The 17,911-nt window shown below is 38.9% G+C and overlaps 1 protein-coding gene across 11 annotated transcripts in view; it reads left to right on the plus strand.

The window, feature by feature from the left end:
* Positions 1 to 5,233: 5,233 nt before the first annotated feature.
* LOC122008935 (indole-3-pyruvate monooxygenase YUCCA1-like) overlaps positions 5,234 to 17,911 on the plus strand; it is a 35,569-nt gene continuing 22,891 nt past the window's right edge. Inside the window, exons 1-5 of one of the 11 annotated variants that reach the window (XR_006119426.1) lie at positions 5,234 to 6,750; positions 6,859 to 7,107; positions 7,230 to 7,364; positions 11,547 to 11,728; positions 12,054 to 12,140. Coding sequence is in view for 6 of the 11 variants with exons in the window: in XM_042564856.1 (XP_042420790.1) it covers positions 6,010 to 6,750; positions 6,859 to 7,107; positions 7,230 to 7,364; positions 8,161 to 8,352 (1,317 nt within the window). In the remaining 5 variants the exon portion in view is untranslated. Of the gene's footprint in view, positions 6,751 to 6,858; positions 7,108 to 7,229; positions 7,372 to 8,160; positions 8,736 to 11,546; positions 11,729 to 12,053; positions 12,141 to 17,911 lie in introns of those variants that run through there. The other 10 variants (XR_006119427.1, XM_042564859.1, XM_042564862.1 and 7 more) reach the window with 10 other exon arrangements.

Genomic DNA, 17,911 nt, shown 5'->3' on the forward strand with positions numbered 1-17,911 from the left:
TAATAAAGGGGCGCTTGGTTCACGAAAGGGACTGAGAATGAAAATCAGATTGATAGAAGTGGAGAATAGGAATGGAGGGATATAATGACCCATTCTCATATTTGGGAGATTGAATCCGTGGGACCCACCACTGATCCCCCAAACCAAACACCAACGTTTAATCTCTTTCCTATTCCCCACTCCCATTCCATCCAACCAAGCACCCCCTTAGAATTTCCTTTATTAAAGGCGGAGAAGTTTCTTACACTCTTTGAAAGCTTAGAAACAAACTAGGAAATAAATATAGAAGTTGTTGTTGATTTCCTATCTCCAGAGGTCTTTTTATAGCCTTTGAAAAATTCTATCAGTAGCTTGAAGGCACCTTCAAGTGAGTCCAAGGCGCCTTCAATAAGCTAAGTTTTATCTGTCAAAGATAAAATTTTATCTTTGGCTAATGGCTATTAAAGATGCCTCAAATAGGCTAAAAGACGTCTTCGACACTGTTCATGTGAGGCGCCTACCAAGCCATTGAAAGCTCCTTCCATGAGGTAGATCAAACTTTTAGCTGATTTTTGTTTGGTTAGGTGATACTCCGGTTAATCGGAGTTGAGCTCACTCGAACCTAATTTCGACATTCTCCTCGAGTAGGCTTCCTCCCCAACTTCTCATCATTCGAACATCGAGCACATCCTTCTCGTCCAACTGTGCACTTTTTTGTAGCTTCTCATCCCTTGGATGCACCGAGCCCGTTGGCTCATTTCCCATGCCATCCTTCTCGTCCGCTGCATCTTTCGCTCAACTTCTTGTGCTCCTAACTTCATACACACTTAGACACAAGACATCAAATATAATAGAACTTAACTTAACTTGGTTGACCACATTAAAACTATTACGAGGTACTTACATTAGGTCCATCAACTAATTTCGATCAAAACTGATTGATGGACTTAAAGAGCTCAGAATGTCATGGAATCATGACTTATGTATTCGTCCGGTTCTCTTAATTATATTCATATCCTCAAAAATCAATTTGAAATATTATATCAAAAGCAATGATTTTTTTTAATACAAATCGATTATATTTAAAAAAAAATTAATCGATTGCTATAGTATACCAATTGATTAAAGTTAGTGTTTATAGTCATAAATGTTGGATTTAATATCTTTAAGGTGGGCATAATATAATTTGTATATTCGATTGAATACAAATCAAACCTGTTTAAGTGATCTAACTTAAAGTTATTGGTTATTAGATGTGAGTTAATTTTGTAGAACCTTTAACCTAATTCATTATTATCTATGGGTTGATAACGGGTCAGATCCTCTATATAAAATTATTAGTCCCCGAGTGTTTAGGGTATATTCTTGACATATTTTCGTTCCCCGTTGACAAAGAATTTTGGTGCCATCATCTTAATCCCCTTAGAAGACCTTCCTCTTGCTTTCGCTTTATCTTCTTCCACAATGATCGTTTAGATGACACTACATGATAAGGACAAATGGTTCTTTAATTAAGTTCATTGTCATTATTTATGTATTTAATGTATTATGTCATGCTTTAGGTTGAAACTAGATCGTGTTTAGGGTTTATTGTTTTCTCTATTTGATTTCTTTATTTGTTTTTAGAAATCATGAGGTTAGGATGAAACTTTAATTCCTATGAACAATACTTTATTAGAATCATAGCAATCAATTAAAAATTTTAATTTACATTTAGAAATGTACTGTTCTCAATATATTATGTTAAATTCATGATTGAAAACATGAATATAATCAGGTGAATTAGATAAATACATAGGACCTGATCCCATATCATTCAAACCTCTCTAGGTCTATCAATCGATTTCGGATAAAATTGGCTAATGGATTTAGACAGCTCAGAATGATATGGAACTATATCTTATATGTTCGTCTAGTTCTTCTAATTATGTTTATTTCCTAAAATATCAATTTGATATAATATATTGAGAGTAGTTGTTGGGATATACCCAATGCGGTGTGCGTTAAAAACACGTTTCGTAAACATGCAAAACGGAAGACTTAACGATAAATAAACTAATTTATCACATCACACACATTACACGCGTGTAAGATACAATGCGTAGATAAAATTATAAAATAAAATAAAATCGAATAATAATTATTTTAGATATACTTTACGGATAACCTACAATGAGAAGTACATCAACTTTTTATAATGTTATCGAACCTCGCATCGATTCATATCCACGCCAAGTTCTTCAAGACAACTCTAAGAAAATAAGTTTCGCCTTCAGAAGGTACTAGCCACGAGCGAAGGAGAATGATCAAGAAGAGGAAGAAGAAGTAAACGAAAGATCTTCTTCCTTTGGGTCGCTCATGGCAATAAGAGGAGACCCTCTTGTTATGGTCGGTGGCAAGAGAGAGAGAGATATTGGATTTTGGTTTCCAAAACCTAATCAAGCCAATAATAAATTGTGTATTAATTCTCTCATAACCATATCAATATATAGTCTTCTTTAATGAGTTGGATTAGAAAGCCCAAATCTAACTCATTATGTCTTAACTAAAAATTAGTCCATTAACCCTTAGTTTGATTCACAACTAAATCAAGTTGGTTCATGATTAAACTAAATTGGTTCATGACTAAACAAAATAGGGTCCAACTCTTCCATAAGAGATGTGCCTTATCCATGCATCCGTTCCGACAAATATTTCCATATATGTCTCATGTATTGTCCAACAACACATTTATCTCTTCATCTGATAATCTTATTCTCTAACTTATTTTACGTCTTTTAGAAACTCATAGTGCGTGTGACCCAATAGGTTTTCGATTTATCTTGACCGCCCATAATTAACTACTAAATTAAGGAATGATCATGAGTGACACCTAGTAGTATATCATAATCTCCAATTAATTGAAAAATCATAGTTAATCTGAGAACTAATTCTGAATCCTTCAACAGTTATAGTGAGTTGTGTCTCGTTCCTTTCACTCGTTTTATACCCACTTGGTTCAGGACATGATCTATATATCTGCCCCCACTAAGTTGACTATATCACACCTAGTCCAAATAATACTTCCTCGTTCTATCGATTATAATTACTCATACATGTGTACAAGAGTCTCATACTCTTAACATGTGATACTTTGACTAAAAACTTCGAGTAATAATTTTAATGAGTGGTCATAGGGTATACGTCTCCTCGCAAGGAGTGGTGAATCCACTGTGGGTTATCTAAATACCTTCGGACACTTCAATATATATCCAATCATTTCGGGTCTACACCTCCAAGAAATATTTGTTTAAGATATCAAAGTAAAAGTCTCCATGACTAAGATGACATATATACCTCAAGTCGAAGGAAACTTGCACTCGAGCTATAGTAAGAATTTCATAAACATATCCATATATCTTACAGCAAGTCACTTCAATGAACTAGTTACCATAATTAGCATCCACGTTTAACTCTCGGCATTCCAATATCTTCGGCTAGTGAGAAATAACTACTTGGTCGAACCAAGGAGTATAACCTGTGTTAGTCTTACAGAATTGATGATGTCCGAATGCACCTATTCGACAACTAGGTAAATTCCAATATGTTCATAATTACACATATAGAGATAATCATAAGTTGTGATCCAATCACAAATTCTCTCATGCTATAGATTGTATTGCGAACATTTAGTAAATGAGTTTAAAACTATTGAAACATATAACATGCACTCAAATAGTAAATCTATATTTATCAAATAAATAGTAAAACCATAAGATGTTTACCTTAAGTCATCCCTCAAAATCTAATAGTAGTGATTTTTTTAACAAAAATATATATCCAAAAAATATATCGAGAGTGGTGATTTTTTTTTTAATATAAATTAGATTTTTGAGACACATTTGTGCTAAAAAAATCATTGTTATTAACATAGTGTGCTAGATTGATATTTGAGGGCATGAATATAATTTTGAGAATTAGACAAATATATAAAATTTTGTTCTATATATACCATTCCGAACTTTCTAGGTCCATCAACTAGTTTCAATTGAAATTGGCTGACGGACTTAGAGAACTCAGAATGACTTAGAATTAGGTCCTATATGTTCGTCTAATTTACCTGATTATATTTATGTCCTTAATTATTAATTTGACATAGGAATAATGATTTTTTAATACAAATCAAACTTTTTAATCGATTATTACGTTATAGCAATCGATTCTATAAACAGTAACTTTAATTAATCATTATAATGTAACAATCAATTATTTTTTTAAAATAATTAATTTATATTAAAAAAATCACTACTCTCAATATAATATATCAAATTGATGTTTAAAGACATGAATATAATAAGGAGAATTAAACGAACATATAGAACATAATTCCATATCATTTTGAGTTTTTTAATTATGACAATTAACTAATTTTGACAAAAATTGATTGATAGACCTAAAGAGTTAAAAAAGATATAAAAATATGTTCTATTTATTCGTATAATTTTTAAATTATATTTATGTTATAAAATATCAATTTGACACATTTTATTGATAGTAGTGATATTTTAAATATAAATTATCCATTAAAAAAAATTAATTCTTATAGTATAACAATTAATTCAGGATTTCATCGTGCTGATGAATAATATCATGAATAAATTATTATAATATAGTAAATTAATTAAGAATAGTAGAGAGAGATAAAATGGATATGGGACACGTGATTTGAGGATTTTTAAACTTAATAGGTGATTTGAATATCGTAAAACCTTGGATAATTATTTCGGTAAAATTAAATTAAACTAATGGATTTCTTTTTTTTAATCACTATAATAATTTAAATATTATTTATTCGTATCCATATAAAAAATTAATTTAGGACTCAATCCATATCTTTATTTGATTGATTGGTTACGTAGACAGATCTCGACCAGTCCCCACCCATGCGCTGACAAAATCTCACTATCCAAGAGCGCTCACTAAGGCAGCCGATTGAGCCCCCACACTGGACCATATATATACACAGCACAAAAAACCACAAACTAGTAAATTTCACACCACATCCAAATACACACTAGTAAAACTCAAATTACATATATGTCATTCTTAGAAAACAAGTTGTATATCCATCAAACAACCAACAAATCTATCCCTATGCAACGCATGCCCATAATTGCTTTATCATCTACAAGAACCTCCAGCAACAGTGGATGGAAAAGAAAAGAGAAGAAAAGGAGATCCACTAAAAAGACAAGCATAAGAGAGAATTGCAAGGAAGCCTGCGTTTGGATATCCAAGGAACCCCCTCCGATTTGTTGGACTACAATGTGCTCATCAAAGGAGGAGGGGATATGGGGTTATATGAAGAAATAGTCGTTTCACCGAGGGCTCTTCAGACTCGATCGAGCTCAAGTGCATTTGGTGGGACCGGGGGTTGGGGAAGTGCAGGAATGTTGTGGATTCAGATTTTATCTGAAGAAAAAGCATTTTAGAAAGGAACAGTTGGTAATGAAGGTGATCATTAATGACAAGTGTTAGCCGATCTCCTCTAAATTTACTTTCCCATTTCAGATTATAGTTTGCAATTAGTTTGGTCCCTCACAGGCTGACAGTCTGCTTCGGAAGCTCCTTCATCTTTTTGACGTCTGGTATTATTCCTCTGTTTTGTTTTTTAGTCTCTTTATTCCAATGCAAGCGCCAAATTGCGATCGGCCTGTACCTTGGCCAGTTCTAATTAGAACTACTCTTTCTTGCCCATAATGGAAGAACAGCAGTCCGGCTGCAATTGTCGAATTCGCGGAAAACAATCCCTTGGAATAAAATCTCTCCCTTGTACGCCGCTCGGTATCATCTCGATTGACCTCTCTTCCAAATGTCTTGAGAGGAACGTTTGGGCGGGCGCATAGCCTTTTGCCACGTAATGGAAGAACAGCAGCCCCTTTCCTGCCTCTGCTATATATAGACATGTGAACAGTAGTCCGGCAGCGGCCGCAAACTGACCCACAGATCTCTGCTTCGTCGTTTCTGGGAATACAATCAATCTCCTTGTGCATGCAAGATCGAGTCGTGGTTTGGGGCATTTATATGACGGGGTTGCTGAGCGGCGAGGGAGGGGATGAGGAGCAGCTGCGGCCGCCGCCGGTGCTGCAGGTGAAGGTGTATGGCTCGGCCGTGGAGTCGAGTGTGAAGCGGGCGTGGTTCGCGGGTCTGCTGATCGTGGGGGCGGGGCCAGCGGGGCTGGCCACCGCCGCGTGCCTCAAGGCCAGAGGCGTCCCGGCGCTGGTCCTGGAGAGGGAGCGCTGCGCCGCGTCGTCGTGGAAGCTGCGCACCTACGAGCGCCTCCGACTCCACCTACCGAAGAAGTACTGCGCGCTGCCGCTGATGCCCTTCCCGAAGGAGCTTCCCGAGTACCCCACACGGCAGCAGTTCGTCGACTACCTCGACTGCTACGTCGATCGCTTCGCCCTCGCGCCGCTCTACGGCGTCGAGGTCGCGCAAGCGGAGTACGATCCGTCCCTGGGCTTCTGGCGCGTCCGTGCCGCCGCCGCCGGCTTCGCCGGAGGCAGCGGCGGCGGAGTGGAGTTCGTGTCGAGGTGGTTGGTGGTGGCGACGGGCGAGAATGCGGAGGCGGTGTGGCCGGAGACCATCGGAGTGGCGGCGTTCCACGGCAAGGTGCTGCACACCAGCTGCTACGACAAGGGGGACGAGCACCGTGGCGAACGGGTCCTCGTGGTGGGCTGCGGCAACTCCGGCATGGAGGTCGCCTTGGACCTCTGCGACAACGATGCCAAGGTCTCTATGGTCGTAAGAGATAAGGCTGGTTGCTGATCTTGTTCTTTTTTATTAATTAAAGATTAATTGTTGATTATCCTCTAATTAATTAATTAATCGTTCCTACAGTTGCACATATTGCCGAGGGACATATTTGGAATCTCCACCTTCGGGCTTTCCATGTTCCTGCTCAAGTGGCTTCCGGTTAAAGCGGCAGACGCCCTCCTCCTTTCGATCGCCAGACTCGTCTTGGGCGACACCGGTAAGTACGGGATCGCGCGGCCATCGCGCGGCCCCCTAGAGCTCAAAACCGCCACCGGCAAGACTCCAGTGCTCGACGTCGGCACCTTCGCCAAGATCAAGAGCGGCCAAATCAAGGTTTTTTTTTTGTTGTTGTTTTCTTTCCCCAAATCGCATTACGGAATCGAAGTTTTTCAAATCGTCGTCTCTTTCTCACTGACTCGCAATGGTCGCAGTACTTGAGATGAGGTTACGATTAGGGTTTTGTGCAGGTGGTCCCTGATGTGAACCAGTACACAAGCAGAGGGGCAGAATTTGTGGATGGTACACACCGGGAATTTGACTCCATCATCTTGGCGACAGGCTACAAGAGCAATGTCACTTCTTGGCTCAAGGTGCATAGTAAGACAAACCAACCAACATTTTTTATTCTGTAATTAGGGTTCATACATTTAATGCTACTTCTATTAACTTGTCTGCTAAGATTGCAAAATGAGGAATAAAGTGAATTGACGGAGCAAAGTGACATCGCCTTAAGACTCATTTGTGGAACTGATATAAGGATAGTAATGAGGCTGTTTGCGAAAATGCCTGCAAGGATAGACATGTAGATAGAATCGAGCCAATGGCTCATCCATCAAAGGCAAAAAAAAAAAATCTTGTTTAACTCCCTAGGGGATATATGGTCTATTTATTGCAGTAATGCGTAAGTATGGGCATTGAAGGCGATACATATGAGAGAACACTCTTAATAACTCTGATAGTGACTTTGGTCCTGCACATAAATCCAACCATATTATCACTTCTATAATCATGACAATCACCTGCATTTTGCCACCACATGCTATTTGCGTGGAGGGGGTATCAAAATGGCCCGCAACAGCAGACAAAATAGAGAATAATTGTATGACAGGTTCATTAAAATAATTCGAGCTTACAAGAACCTGTTCATATGGTACAGTCATTGTATAATAATTAGTGTAGAATTAACTTTCTCGCAGTCATTCTGGACTAACAAATTTTCCCTTCATATACTTATTCTCTAAGAAGAATTTAAACTCTGCTATCAAACTTGGCCTGATCTACTATAATGTTAATGTGCATATCCATGATTGTTAGTACTTAATACTATTGTAAAAGAAGGAGAAAAAACAATTCCATGTATCTCACTGTGAGTTTGCATATCACAAGGAGGAGGATTTCTTCAGCAAGAAAGATGGCTTTCCTAAGACTGCCTTCCCTCATAATTGGAAAGGAAAGAATGGACTCTATGCTACTGGTTTCACAAGGAGAGGGTTGTTGGGAGCTTCCATGGATGCCCACAAGATAGCAGAGGATATAGCCAGCCAATGGAATACCAAGGCCAATCCCTTGGAGCTGTAAAAATATCAGGCACAAGTTCCCCCCAAACCCTGATACACTCTATTGATCATTTTTGTTGTGGTACAACTGGGAATTGGCCTTCCTTTGTTTATGGGTCTGGATACAGGTATTAAAAAGAAACAAAATTAAGTCTCCTAGGCCAGTGAATTATTTTTTTTGTGAGTTCTTTGTATAGCCAACTCACTAAAAGGTTGGACTCTAGATAACTTGCAGCTCGCACTTAGACGACAAATCAATCTAGAAAACTGAGTAGTTGGGTAGTGTGTATACACTTCCAAATCAAATATTGTTGCTTGTAACTAAGTGTTCACCCCCAGTTTCTTTATATTTATAACTTGTACAAATTTCTTTTGCAAACTAAGATGCTGTTGTCATAAGTATAACTCTATCTGCCACATTGAGATGTCTATAAACTTCATTCTTTTTTCTACACGGGGAATCAATCCCTCAATATGATGATTGCATTCAGGTGCCTAATTACTTCGGATAACAAGTCCGTGGCAGAACTAACATTGTTGTTGTCCCTTCGTTTGTTGTCTCTTTTGTAGAATGTTCTGGGATCATAAGTACTCATATATAAAAGTGTGGGTGCTGGTTTGTGTATGGGGAGGATGTAAATAGAAATAATAAACTTGCAGAGGTCAAATTCATGTTGAATTTTCTCTTCACGCAAGTATATGACACCATAATTTCTCTTCTATATATCTTTTCATGTTATATTAGTAGTGCAAATACAAAGATGTCTTTGTATTCTCTTGACACAAGTCTATATATATGAAGTTTTTTACATGTTGCAACAAATCTTCATCTTGTTAATTAAATTAATATAATGCCAGAGACCCAGAGTACATCATGAGTTGATATGTTTGCTTAGTACCTATTATCACTTTTATTGTCTTGTATACCATGGGGGGTAAACAAGCCCACTGATTGCCATCCTATATATTCAAGTTAGCCATCCTGTTAGTCACCCTAAATGGTCAAATAATCTGTCTGCACCCTAAATAGACAAGTAATCTATCTTCACCCAGTTTCAGTTTTTCATTATGTTAAGATTTTTTTTTTTGAGAATATGTTTGATAACTTGATTTTTTTTTTTTAAAAAATAAAATATTAGAAGATAAAAAAGTCCAACTTGAATAATAGAGAACAATAATACTTTTCTGAAATATTTTCTTTAATTTTTAAAAAGTTAAATCCGGAATCACAAATTTATTCAAATAAAATATATTATTAATATATTATTATTATATTATTTTATTAACTATTGTTATTTATTATGTAAAATTGTTACTATCAACTATTAGTCAATTTATTATTGTTGTTGTTGTGAAATATAATGGTATTATATATTTTATAATATGATATATAATAATGTAACATAATATAATACGCATTATAATGTTATATTTTTGTAATACAATAAAATTATTAGTATATTACAATATATTATTAATAATCAACCATATAGTTATCAATATTTTTATTCCATATATAATTTACTTTTACTAAACTGAAGAAGCTTAAAAAGTGGAAGGTGTTTTCACTTTTCACATTATTCATTTCATAAAAATAAAAAATTGAAACAAAAATCATGAACCAAACAAACCCTTAAACACTTTACTTAATACATTCACATTTAATGTGTCGAATATAAGCATGCATTGCATCTTGATCTTGAGGATGTCAAGCCTACGAGTTCATCAAAATTTCTTCCTTTTCTCTCCTCAAAACTATCAGATTTTACAGGGTATACTTAAGCTGTGAGAGGGAGGGAAGAAAACCATTGACTTTGACAAAGAAAATTGGACTATGCTTTTGCTGAGAGGCAAAAATGTTATACGGTCATCTGATTGAGTGATTTTTTCCAAAGAACGGCTCTAGAGGCAATCAAATTAAGATTATGATCATTGCTTTGATCTAAGAGGGGATGATGGTGATAGATTACTACTCTAAATACAGAGAGTTATTAGGTGAGTTGAAAAATTATTTGAATGTCTTAATCTGTATGTTCGGTTACCCTCATTGGTTGAGTTATAATGACATTGCTTTACCCTCATAAACTGAAGATGGATTATTAGCTATTGTAAATATAGAAGCATGCATCGTAATGATATTAAGACCACAACTTCTCCCCCCAAATCTTCTTTAGTCTTTTTTGTTCCTCTCCTCTCTAAAACCATCAATTTTTGCATATGGCTTTAAAGGCCACCTTCAAATCCTTGTAAGAAAGATATCTGAACAATTTAATCAGGAAGAGCACTATAAAACCAATGGAATGAGAGCATGAGTGTTATGCTGCAGGGAAGTTTTGTATAAATCCAACAGGATTAGGTGTTGGCCTAGCTCGTGTGGAATTAAATTGTGATGAGTTGTGGATCAATTGCCAACTGTCTTGACTTAATGTCATCCTCAAGCTGGTGATAAGTACAAATTAGTTCAACATGCCATCCTTTTTTCCATGTGGCTATCAATCTCTTTTGTTGCTGACTGGATCACATATGATAAAACAAATGATACAGTCTTGATTGAGGTTCCAAGTCATCAGTTTTGGTTAAGTTTCAACGTGTGTGCTTGAGAATCTTTTCATCCTATCCCTCGCTCTCCCTTTATCGAGTTGGAGTGATTTTGATAGGTGACCTATCATGACTAACACGAAACATGAGCGAGCGAAACTAGAAATTGAGTGGTGTTACAGAACAATGATAAATTGTGTTTATTCCATTATACTTATATACTACAATCTTTAGTCATTAACCTACCAAGGAAATTGATCACAACCAAAGTAAAGAAGACCATAGAATTACTTGGAAATTGTAGTCTGATAAAGTATCTTCTCCAAGCTTCTACCTGTAGCTCTCAAGTCAATATCTGAACTGCATCCATTATACCTAGATCATTGATTTGAGACTACCATCATCTATCTTATTCCAAGTCACAAATCTCCATTACTAGTCAAATACGCCACTGAATGATTGAACTGCATCCTTCCTGTCCACTGTGATGATTCATTGTAAAAAAAAACTAGTTTCTTTTACTTTCTGTTATGATGGATGAGTCTTCTTCATATCCTCCAAAACAAAACAAAGTTTGATGTCTTGATATGCAACTTACTGTATGTTTTATGAAGTGTTTCAAACAAGACAGGTCGCCAACCTGAACTGTTGTTGTGTGTTTTGATTTCTGGATTTCAGTTACTGAGTTGGCTGATTGGATTCCTGTTTAAAAACACTGACTTTGATGCCATTTCTGCTGAGTGATCATCAAGTTGCCATCCCTGTTTCCGAGCATTGAAACCAAGACCAAACTCCTTTATCAGCAGGAAAAAGAATAGTCAAGACTAAGACAAGCAACCTTCCGACTATTAGCTCAGCCAGTTTGTATTCACTATCCCTTGCAATCTTATCCTTGCAACTCTGTCCATGATGTCAATTACATCACTGCACATCAATGCATGATTCCAAACTAAAAGCTGAAATGTCTTTGAACATGTTTCTGTTGGCATTATTGCTTCTTTTCTGTATATGCTTTGATAGAAAGTCATGCAATAAGAATTTTGTCATTTTTTTAAAGCCGTGAAAAGGGATATATATGAAAGCTCCATGGTTGTTGATGAGTGTATTCACTTACGCTCTCCCTACTTTTGACGCTTACTAAAGCCTTTGAAACTGAAAGCAACCTTAATGCCATTGGTTTTGCAGCAGAGAAGCAGGGAGCTGTTATAGTAGCCAACAAGAAATACAACTCCTGGTAATGCCTTTGGATATTGGACAACGATCAGCATGAAGGTATTATCCACATATTATCAAGTATTTTATTTGTGTATAAAAAATTAAATTATTATTATTTATTGCACTTAATTTTCCGTTGAAAATGCATGCGCTACATGAGTTCTGAGAACGACATGCTGAACCGTGCAGCTCTTGTCGTTGTCTCTGCTACTTTGTTATCCCACTCTCTCTGTAAAATCCCTTTCAACTAAAAAATACAAGTCATGGAAAATGAATAGGAAAAGGAGACAACTCCCTGCAGTAGCAGAGCTGTCGAGTTGGTACGTGGTGGTAAATTTGTATAATAGGATGAAAGTTTGAATTTCTTGAGGTTTATTCTCTTAAGGAATTAGCTTCTCCCATCTAAGAGGTCGGTTTATATTGTGATTTATCTCTCTTTAAATGTCTTGGGATTGATTTGGAGGGATGTCTGGGATGAGCACATCACCTTTTATATCACTTGGTGGTAAAAGGTGAATACGTTTGTCCCAGCATTCTCATCAATTCGTCTTAGGGTCAACACGGAGGAGATAAATTACGGATGACTACTAATCTTTGGAATAGTGACTAGTACATAAGGGAGATATTTATCTCGATTTTATCGAGATTCTTATCCCATATCTTATGATGATAATATTTCATGTGCTACCATTAAATCATTTCGAGGGGACTACCTGTTATATCACTTGAGTAGCATAGCTTGCTTGTTTAATAACTAACAAATATGACCATTACCAACTTCTTCTAAATTTTATGTATCCTTATAAAATAATTTTTAAAGAAAAATAAAAGATTTCTTTTCTTATATATAAAAGTGTACTTTGTGGACTCTTGACTGTTGGTTTAGCCAAGTTCTCAAGTATGACTAGTTGGTCAAATTGAGTTGGATGAAATAGTTAGTTTAAGCGGGTCAATCGATTTGAGTGAGTTAATCGACCCAATTGATATGGTTGGGTGAGTGGGTTGTGTGGGTTTGATGGTTGGTGTAAGTTTAAATGGCCTGAGTGAGTTGGTTGATCGAGGCAAATCAAGCTAGATAGTGTAGTTGAATTCAATTCTAACTGTTTAGTCCAAAGTCAAGCAAGTGAGGTGGTTGGTTCAATCAATATGAGCAACCTACCATTTGAGTCAATGAGAACAGGTACATTCTTTTTGGTTTTGTTAAGAAAGCGTGAAGATAGTGATGAATGTACTTAGTCTCCTTCCCTTCTGCCTTATGCCATGGATAGCTTCTCCACCTATAAATCTATCTTAAAGCCATTGTTCTTTTATGCTTCCCTATCCTAAGAAGTAAGTCAATGAACTAGAGATCCAAAATTACACCTAATGGATCAAATGACCTTGATCAAAGAGGGGCACAACACAGCCTAAGTCCAAGTCCGGATTGAAAATGCTAACTTAGAGCTTCCCCCATTAGAATTATATGGCAAGAAAGAGGTTATATATATCAAACTTGTCGAGATTACTATTTTGACTCAACAAATGAGTCAAATTGGATTAGCTCTTCGTGTACCTTGACCTTGAACATTTTGAGTATTCCTAAACAAATGAGACTAAACTATCTTAAATTCAAAGTCTAAGCTATTGTCACTTGGGCCATAAGCGGGCCTATTAGTTACAATATACGTCCAAATTCGATAATATTCACATTGGTAGCATATTGGTAGACAGTAGACTAATATATTTGAAACTTTAATACTTGAAAATGATTTGACCTTTTCTCCGCCTACCCCACCATCATATTCTATTGATTTATGTATCTAACTCTAAGTAGGGATGATAATGGGTCGAGTTCGAGTTAAATTTTATATCCACCGTTCCCATACTTATCGGGTATAGGATTTCTGATGGGTATATCCATATCCATTAAAGGATCGGATATTTTCTATAGTTTTAATTTTTCTTCTTTCTATCCAATTATTATCATTCTACAAAAATATATTAAAATTAACATCCTATTAATAAATATATATATAATAAAAAAAATAGATTAAACATCTATATAGTCTCCTCCTAATATCAACAAAAATAGCAAATTGATTTTAGAAAAAGAAAATTTTCTTTAGTATATGTATATATATATATTATTTAATCGAGTATTCGGGTCGGGTATTGATAGTCCCTTCATACCTTTCTTTATTCGGGTCAGGTATCAAATTTTCTATTGGGTTCAGATAAAATTGTCATCCCTAACTCTAAGTTGGACATGAAGGGAGGGAGACCCAGAGGACTCCGTCTTTTAGAGGGCCTTCAAAAAAAAATATTATAAATTGGTTATAGGTTCAAAAATAATAATTTTAATTTTTTTAATCCTAAGTAATCTAATTATTCAAATATACGAAGAGTTTTTTAAAAAAATCAAGTCCATTTTAAATCACAAACTATAAAAACAAATATTGGTAAAAAAAAAACAACGGAGACACGTCATGAGGTGGTAATGATGATGGGGTGATACTAACATTCGGTGAATGAATGATTTCGTAAATTGTCCGGCGGCAATGGAGCAGTGCTAGATTCTTTTAATTTGGTAGCTTCTTTAAGAGGCGTTTGATTTAGAAGAATAATTGTGGAAAATGAGAATAAAATTATTAATTATAATTGTTAATATTTAGATTATAGAAATAGAAATAAAATAAGAGAATGAATATTTGAAATTGGATAATAACTCATTCCCATGTATTTCTCCTTCAACGAGCTATTATTCTATTTTCATCAATCAAAATATTTCCTTATTTTAAAAATACCCTTGATCTAAAATTAAAATTCTCTCCTTTAATATGAAATATCAAAAAATATATATATGTATATATATGATTCTGTCCGAATGTCGAATCAACGGACGCTGGGCACGTGGCGCTTCCGGCTGCTGGCGTGGATCTTCGACTGACGGCACAAAGCTCCGGCGAATCTGCACAGAAGTCGGGCCGGGAAGGGATTCCCGGCGACGACCCTCCGACGCTCAAGTCAGGCGAAGCTCAAGAAAGAAACAGTGACTTTAAAACTCGTAGACTGCGTACCTCCGGCGAAGAATGAGGTCCTTTATATAGGGCAGTGAAGAAGTGAGTGTACATTTACCGAGGTGTACACGTGTCCATGGCCCATACTCCAGTAAGGACTTGTCAGTGAGCTTCCCTAACCCATACTGCTACAGTCTTAGCATGTCCTTGATGGGACAGCGGAATCCCCTATCACAAGATTTGGAGCATGACCCACACGTGAAACATACCTGCTGTCAGAAGAAGACGTTCCTTGTTCTTTTCCCCTTTGCTCCCAATCTGGCTTCCGGGCGGACAGCTCCCTCAACATCCGGCCGGACATATGCGATGATTTACTTGGGGAGATCCTCCATCACGTGTTTTATGGGGACTATTGGCAGTGTTACCTTAGGGCTTTGACCGAGCGTGAGGTCCGCTCGGCCAACGACCTTTTCCACTGAGCGCCGGAACCCTGATTTCGACAGGGCGCCTTTAACCATCAGCCGAATATCGTCCGGTCGGCAAGACGATCGGACCCATCCCTCTCCGGGAGTTCGATTCCATCGGCCGGCCGGACGTTCGGTCGGGCCCGGCCCTCTTCGGCCGTCCGGTCGGACCCGGCCCTCTCCGGCTGGATAACTGCCACTGTGACTTCCACGTGGCGTTGACTCCACAGGGCGGGGTCCCCTGTTTTTACTACCGGATCACTTGCCTCCCCTTCAAGTCTAGTCGAAGGAGGCGAATAGTCCGACTGACTGGACTAAGAATCTGGACGAGCGGCTCCTTCGTGTTGGTATCCTCCGCTCGGCCAACCATAGAGGTAGCCTTGAGTGAATTAACAATGGCATTGACTGGATCTCCTCGTGCTCTGCGCCAATCTTCGACATTAAGGTTGAGCATGCTTCCATTAAATGCTCCGAATGATTGAATGCCACGTGGAGCACTGCCATCGGAATACCGCGACGGTGGCATGATGTTTTGATGTGATCGAAGCGATTCGAAATGGACGGCTCGATGCATGCTTTGATTCCCGTGACCTGGATCCAACGGTGGAGGCCGTCCGGCCTTCACCCTATAAATTCTTCGTTTCCTTCTCTCCCTCACTTGCCTCCGCGATTTCGACTACTGCCCCCTGCGCTTTGGAGCTCCGGCGATCCTGTTTCTGTTCTCCGACGCTCTCCGACGCCTTTTCCTTGATCCCTCTCCCCGCAGCAAGGTTTTATATCTTTCCTTCCTCTTTTTCGGTGTTTCCTCCGCATTTCTTTTTCAGTTTCGATCCTTGAAACTTCCTTTCGTTTGCTGTTGTTTTTCTCCTGCCTTTTTGCCTTTTGACTCCTCTTGATCGGCCCATGGCTAGCTCTTCCAATCCCGAAGATCAGTCGCTTGGCCCATGGTACATCACCATGCAGTCCCGATTCGAACAGCGGGACTTCGATATTTTGGCCGACAATTTCGAAAGCCCAGAGGATTTCGAAATTCGCTTAGCTGGTCCTTCCGCTCGGCCTCACAGGCCGCTGCACGGAGCTTTCTGTGTCTTCCGAGATCAGTTTATCGTCGGTCTTCGTTTTCCTGTACACCCTTTCATCATAGATGTCTGTAACTTTTTCGGTGTGCCGCTCGGCAGTTTAGTATCCAATACCTTCCGTCTCCTCTGTGGTGTTGTCGTTTTGTTTAAGATTCACAATATCCCCCTCCGACTGGAGGTCTTCTTCTATTTCTATTACCCCAAGCAAGCCGAGTCGGGCACCTTCATGTTCCAAGCTCGGCCCGGCTTGGTCTTTTTCAACAAACTTCCTACTTCCAATAAACATTGGAAGGATTATTTTTTCTACATCCGTATGCCCAATCAGGCAAACTTTTCGACCCAGTGGCAGGTTAGTCTGCCTCCCACTCCCGAGTTGAAGAAGTTCAAGACCCGACCGGACTACCTCCACGCTGCAAATATACTGGCCGGTCTGCGACTTGACATCAACAAACTTCTCCACGAGGGAGTGATGTACATCTTCGGGCTAAGTCCTATACGGACTCCTCTTCCGGCCGGCTTCGGTAAGAACTTTGGTTGGGCATTTGCTTTGATTGCTAACTGATTTCTTTTCATTTCTTTGCAGCGGACATTGTTATGGATTCGGTCATGGTCGGTGTTTTGAAGAGAAAGGCGGCCGCTCTGGAAGCCGCGGCGGCCAGAGAAATGAAAGCTTTGGGTATCCAGCCGGTCGGATCCCACGAAGGAGAGAGCGGGACTCAGGCTGAGTCGACCGCTCCTGCTTCTCAGCAAAACATGGCCAGCGGAGCCACTCCTCCTGGAGAACCAACTGCCCCCGAGGAAGGTTCCGCTCGGGAGGAGGAGCAGCCTCTACAAAAGAGGCGCCGAGTGGAGACTCCCCTGCGGTCGGGGACCTTTGCGGTCCAACCATCCGAGCGGGTCACTGCAACCGCTCGAGGCAAGGCGCCAGTGACTGAAACCATTTCGTTTGACCGGACACCTTCTGAATGGGATGAGCCGGCCGCGCCAATGGAGGCTATTCCAATCAGCACCCTTCCGCCCGCTCGCCATTCAGTCCAGCGCTCTACCATTCATTCCCAGTTTTCTACGCCGGCTTCTGATCCCCTTCCGACCGCCGGTCGGACGACCCCCGGTCATGGCCGCACGATTCGGGTCACTCTTCATCTCCCGATTGAAGAGCTGATTCCAGAAGCCGATCGTCCTTCTGCGCCCGAGCACACCATCACCTTGAAAGGGCCCTTAGCTGAGATGTGGGCCGATGCTCGGGCCCGCACTGCGATGATACCCCTCGGAAATTTGGCTAACATCCA

The sequence above is a fragment of the Zingiber officinale genome, chromosome 8A (genome assembly GCF_018446385.1).
Source record: "Zingiber officinale cultivar Zhangliang chromosome 8A, Zo_v1.1, whole genome shotgun sequence".
Taxonomy (NCBI): domain Eukaryota; kingdom Viridiplantae; phylum Streptophyta; class Magnoliopsida; order Zingiberales; family Zingiberaceae; genus Zingiber; species Zingiber officinale.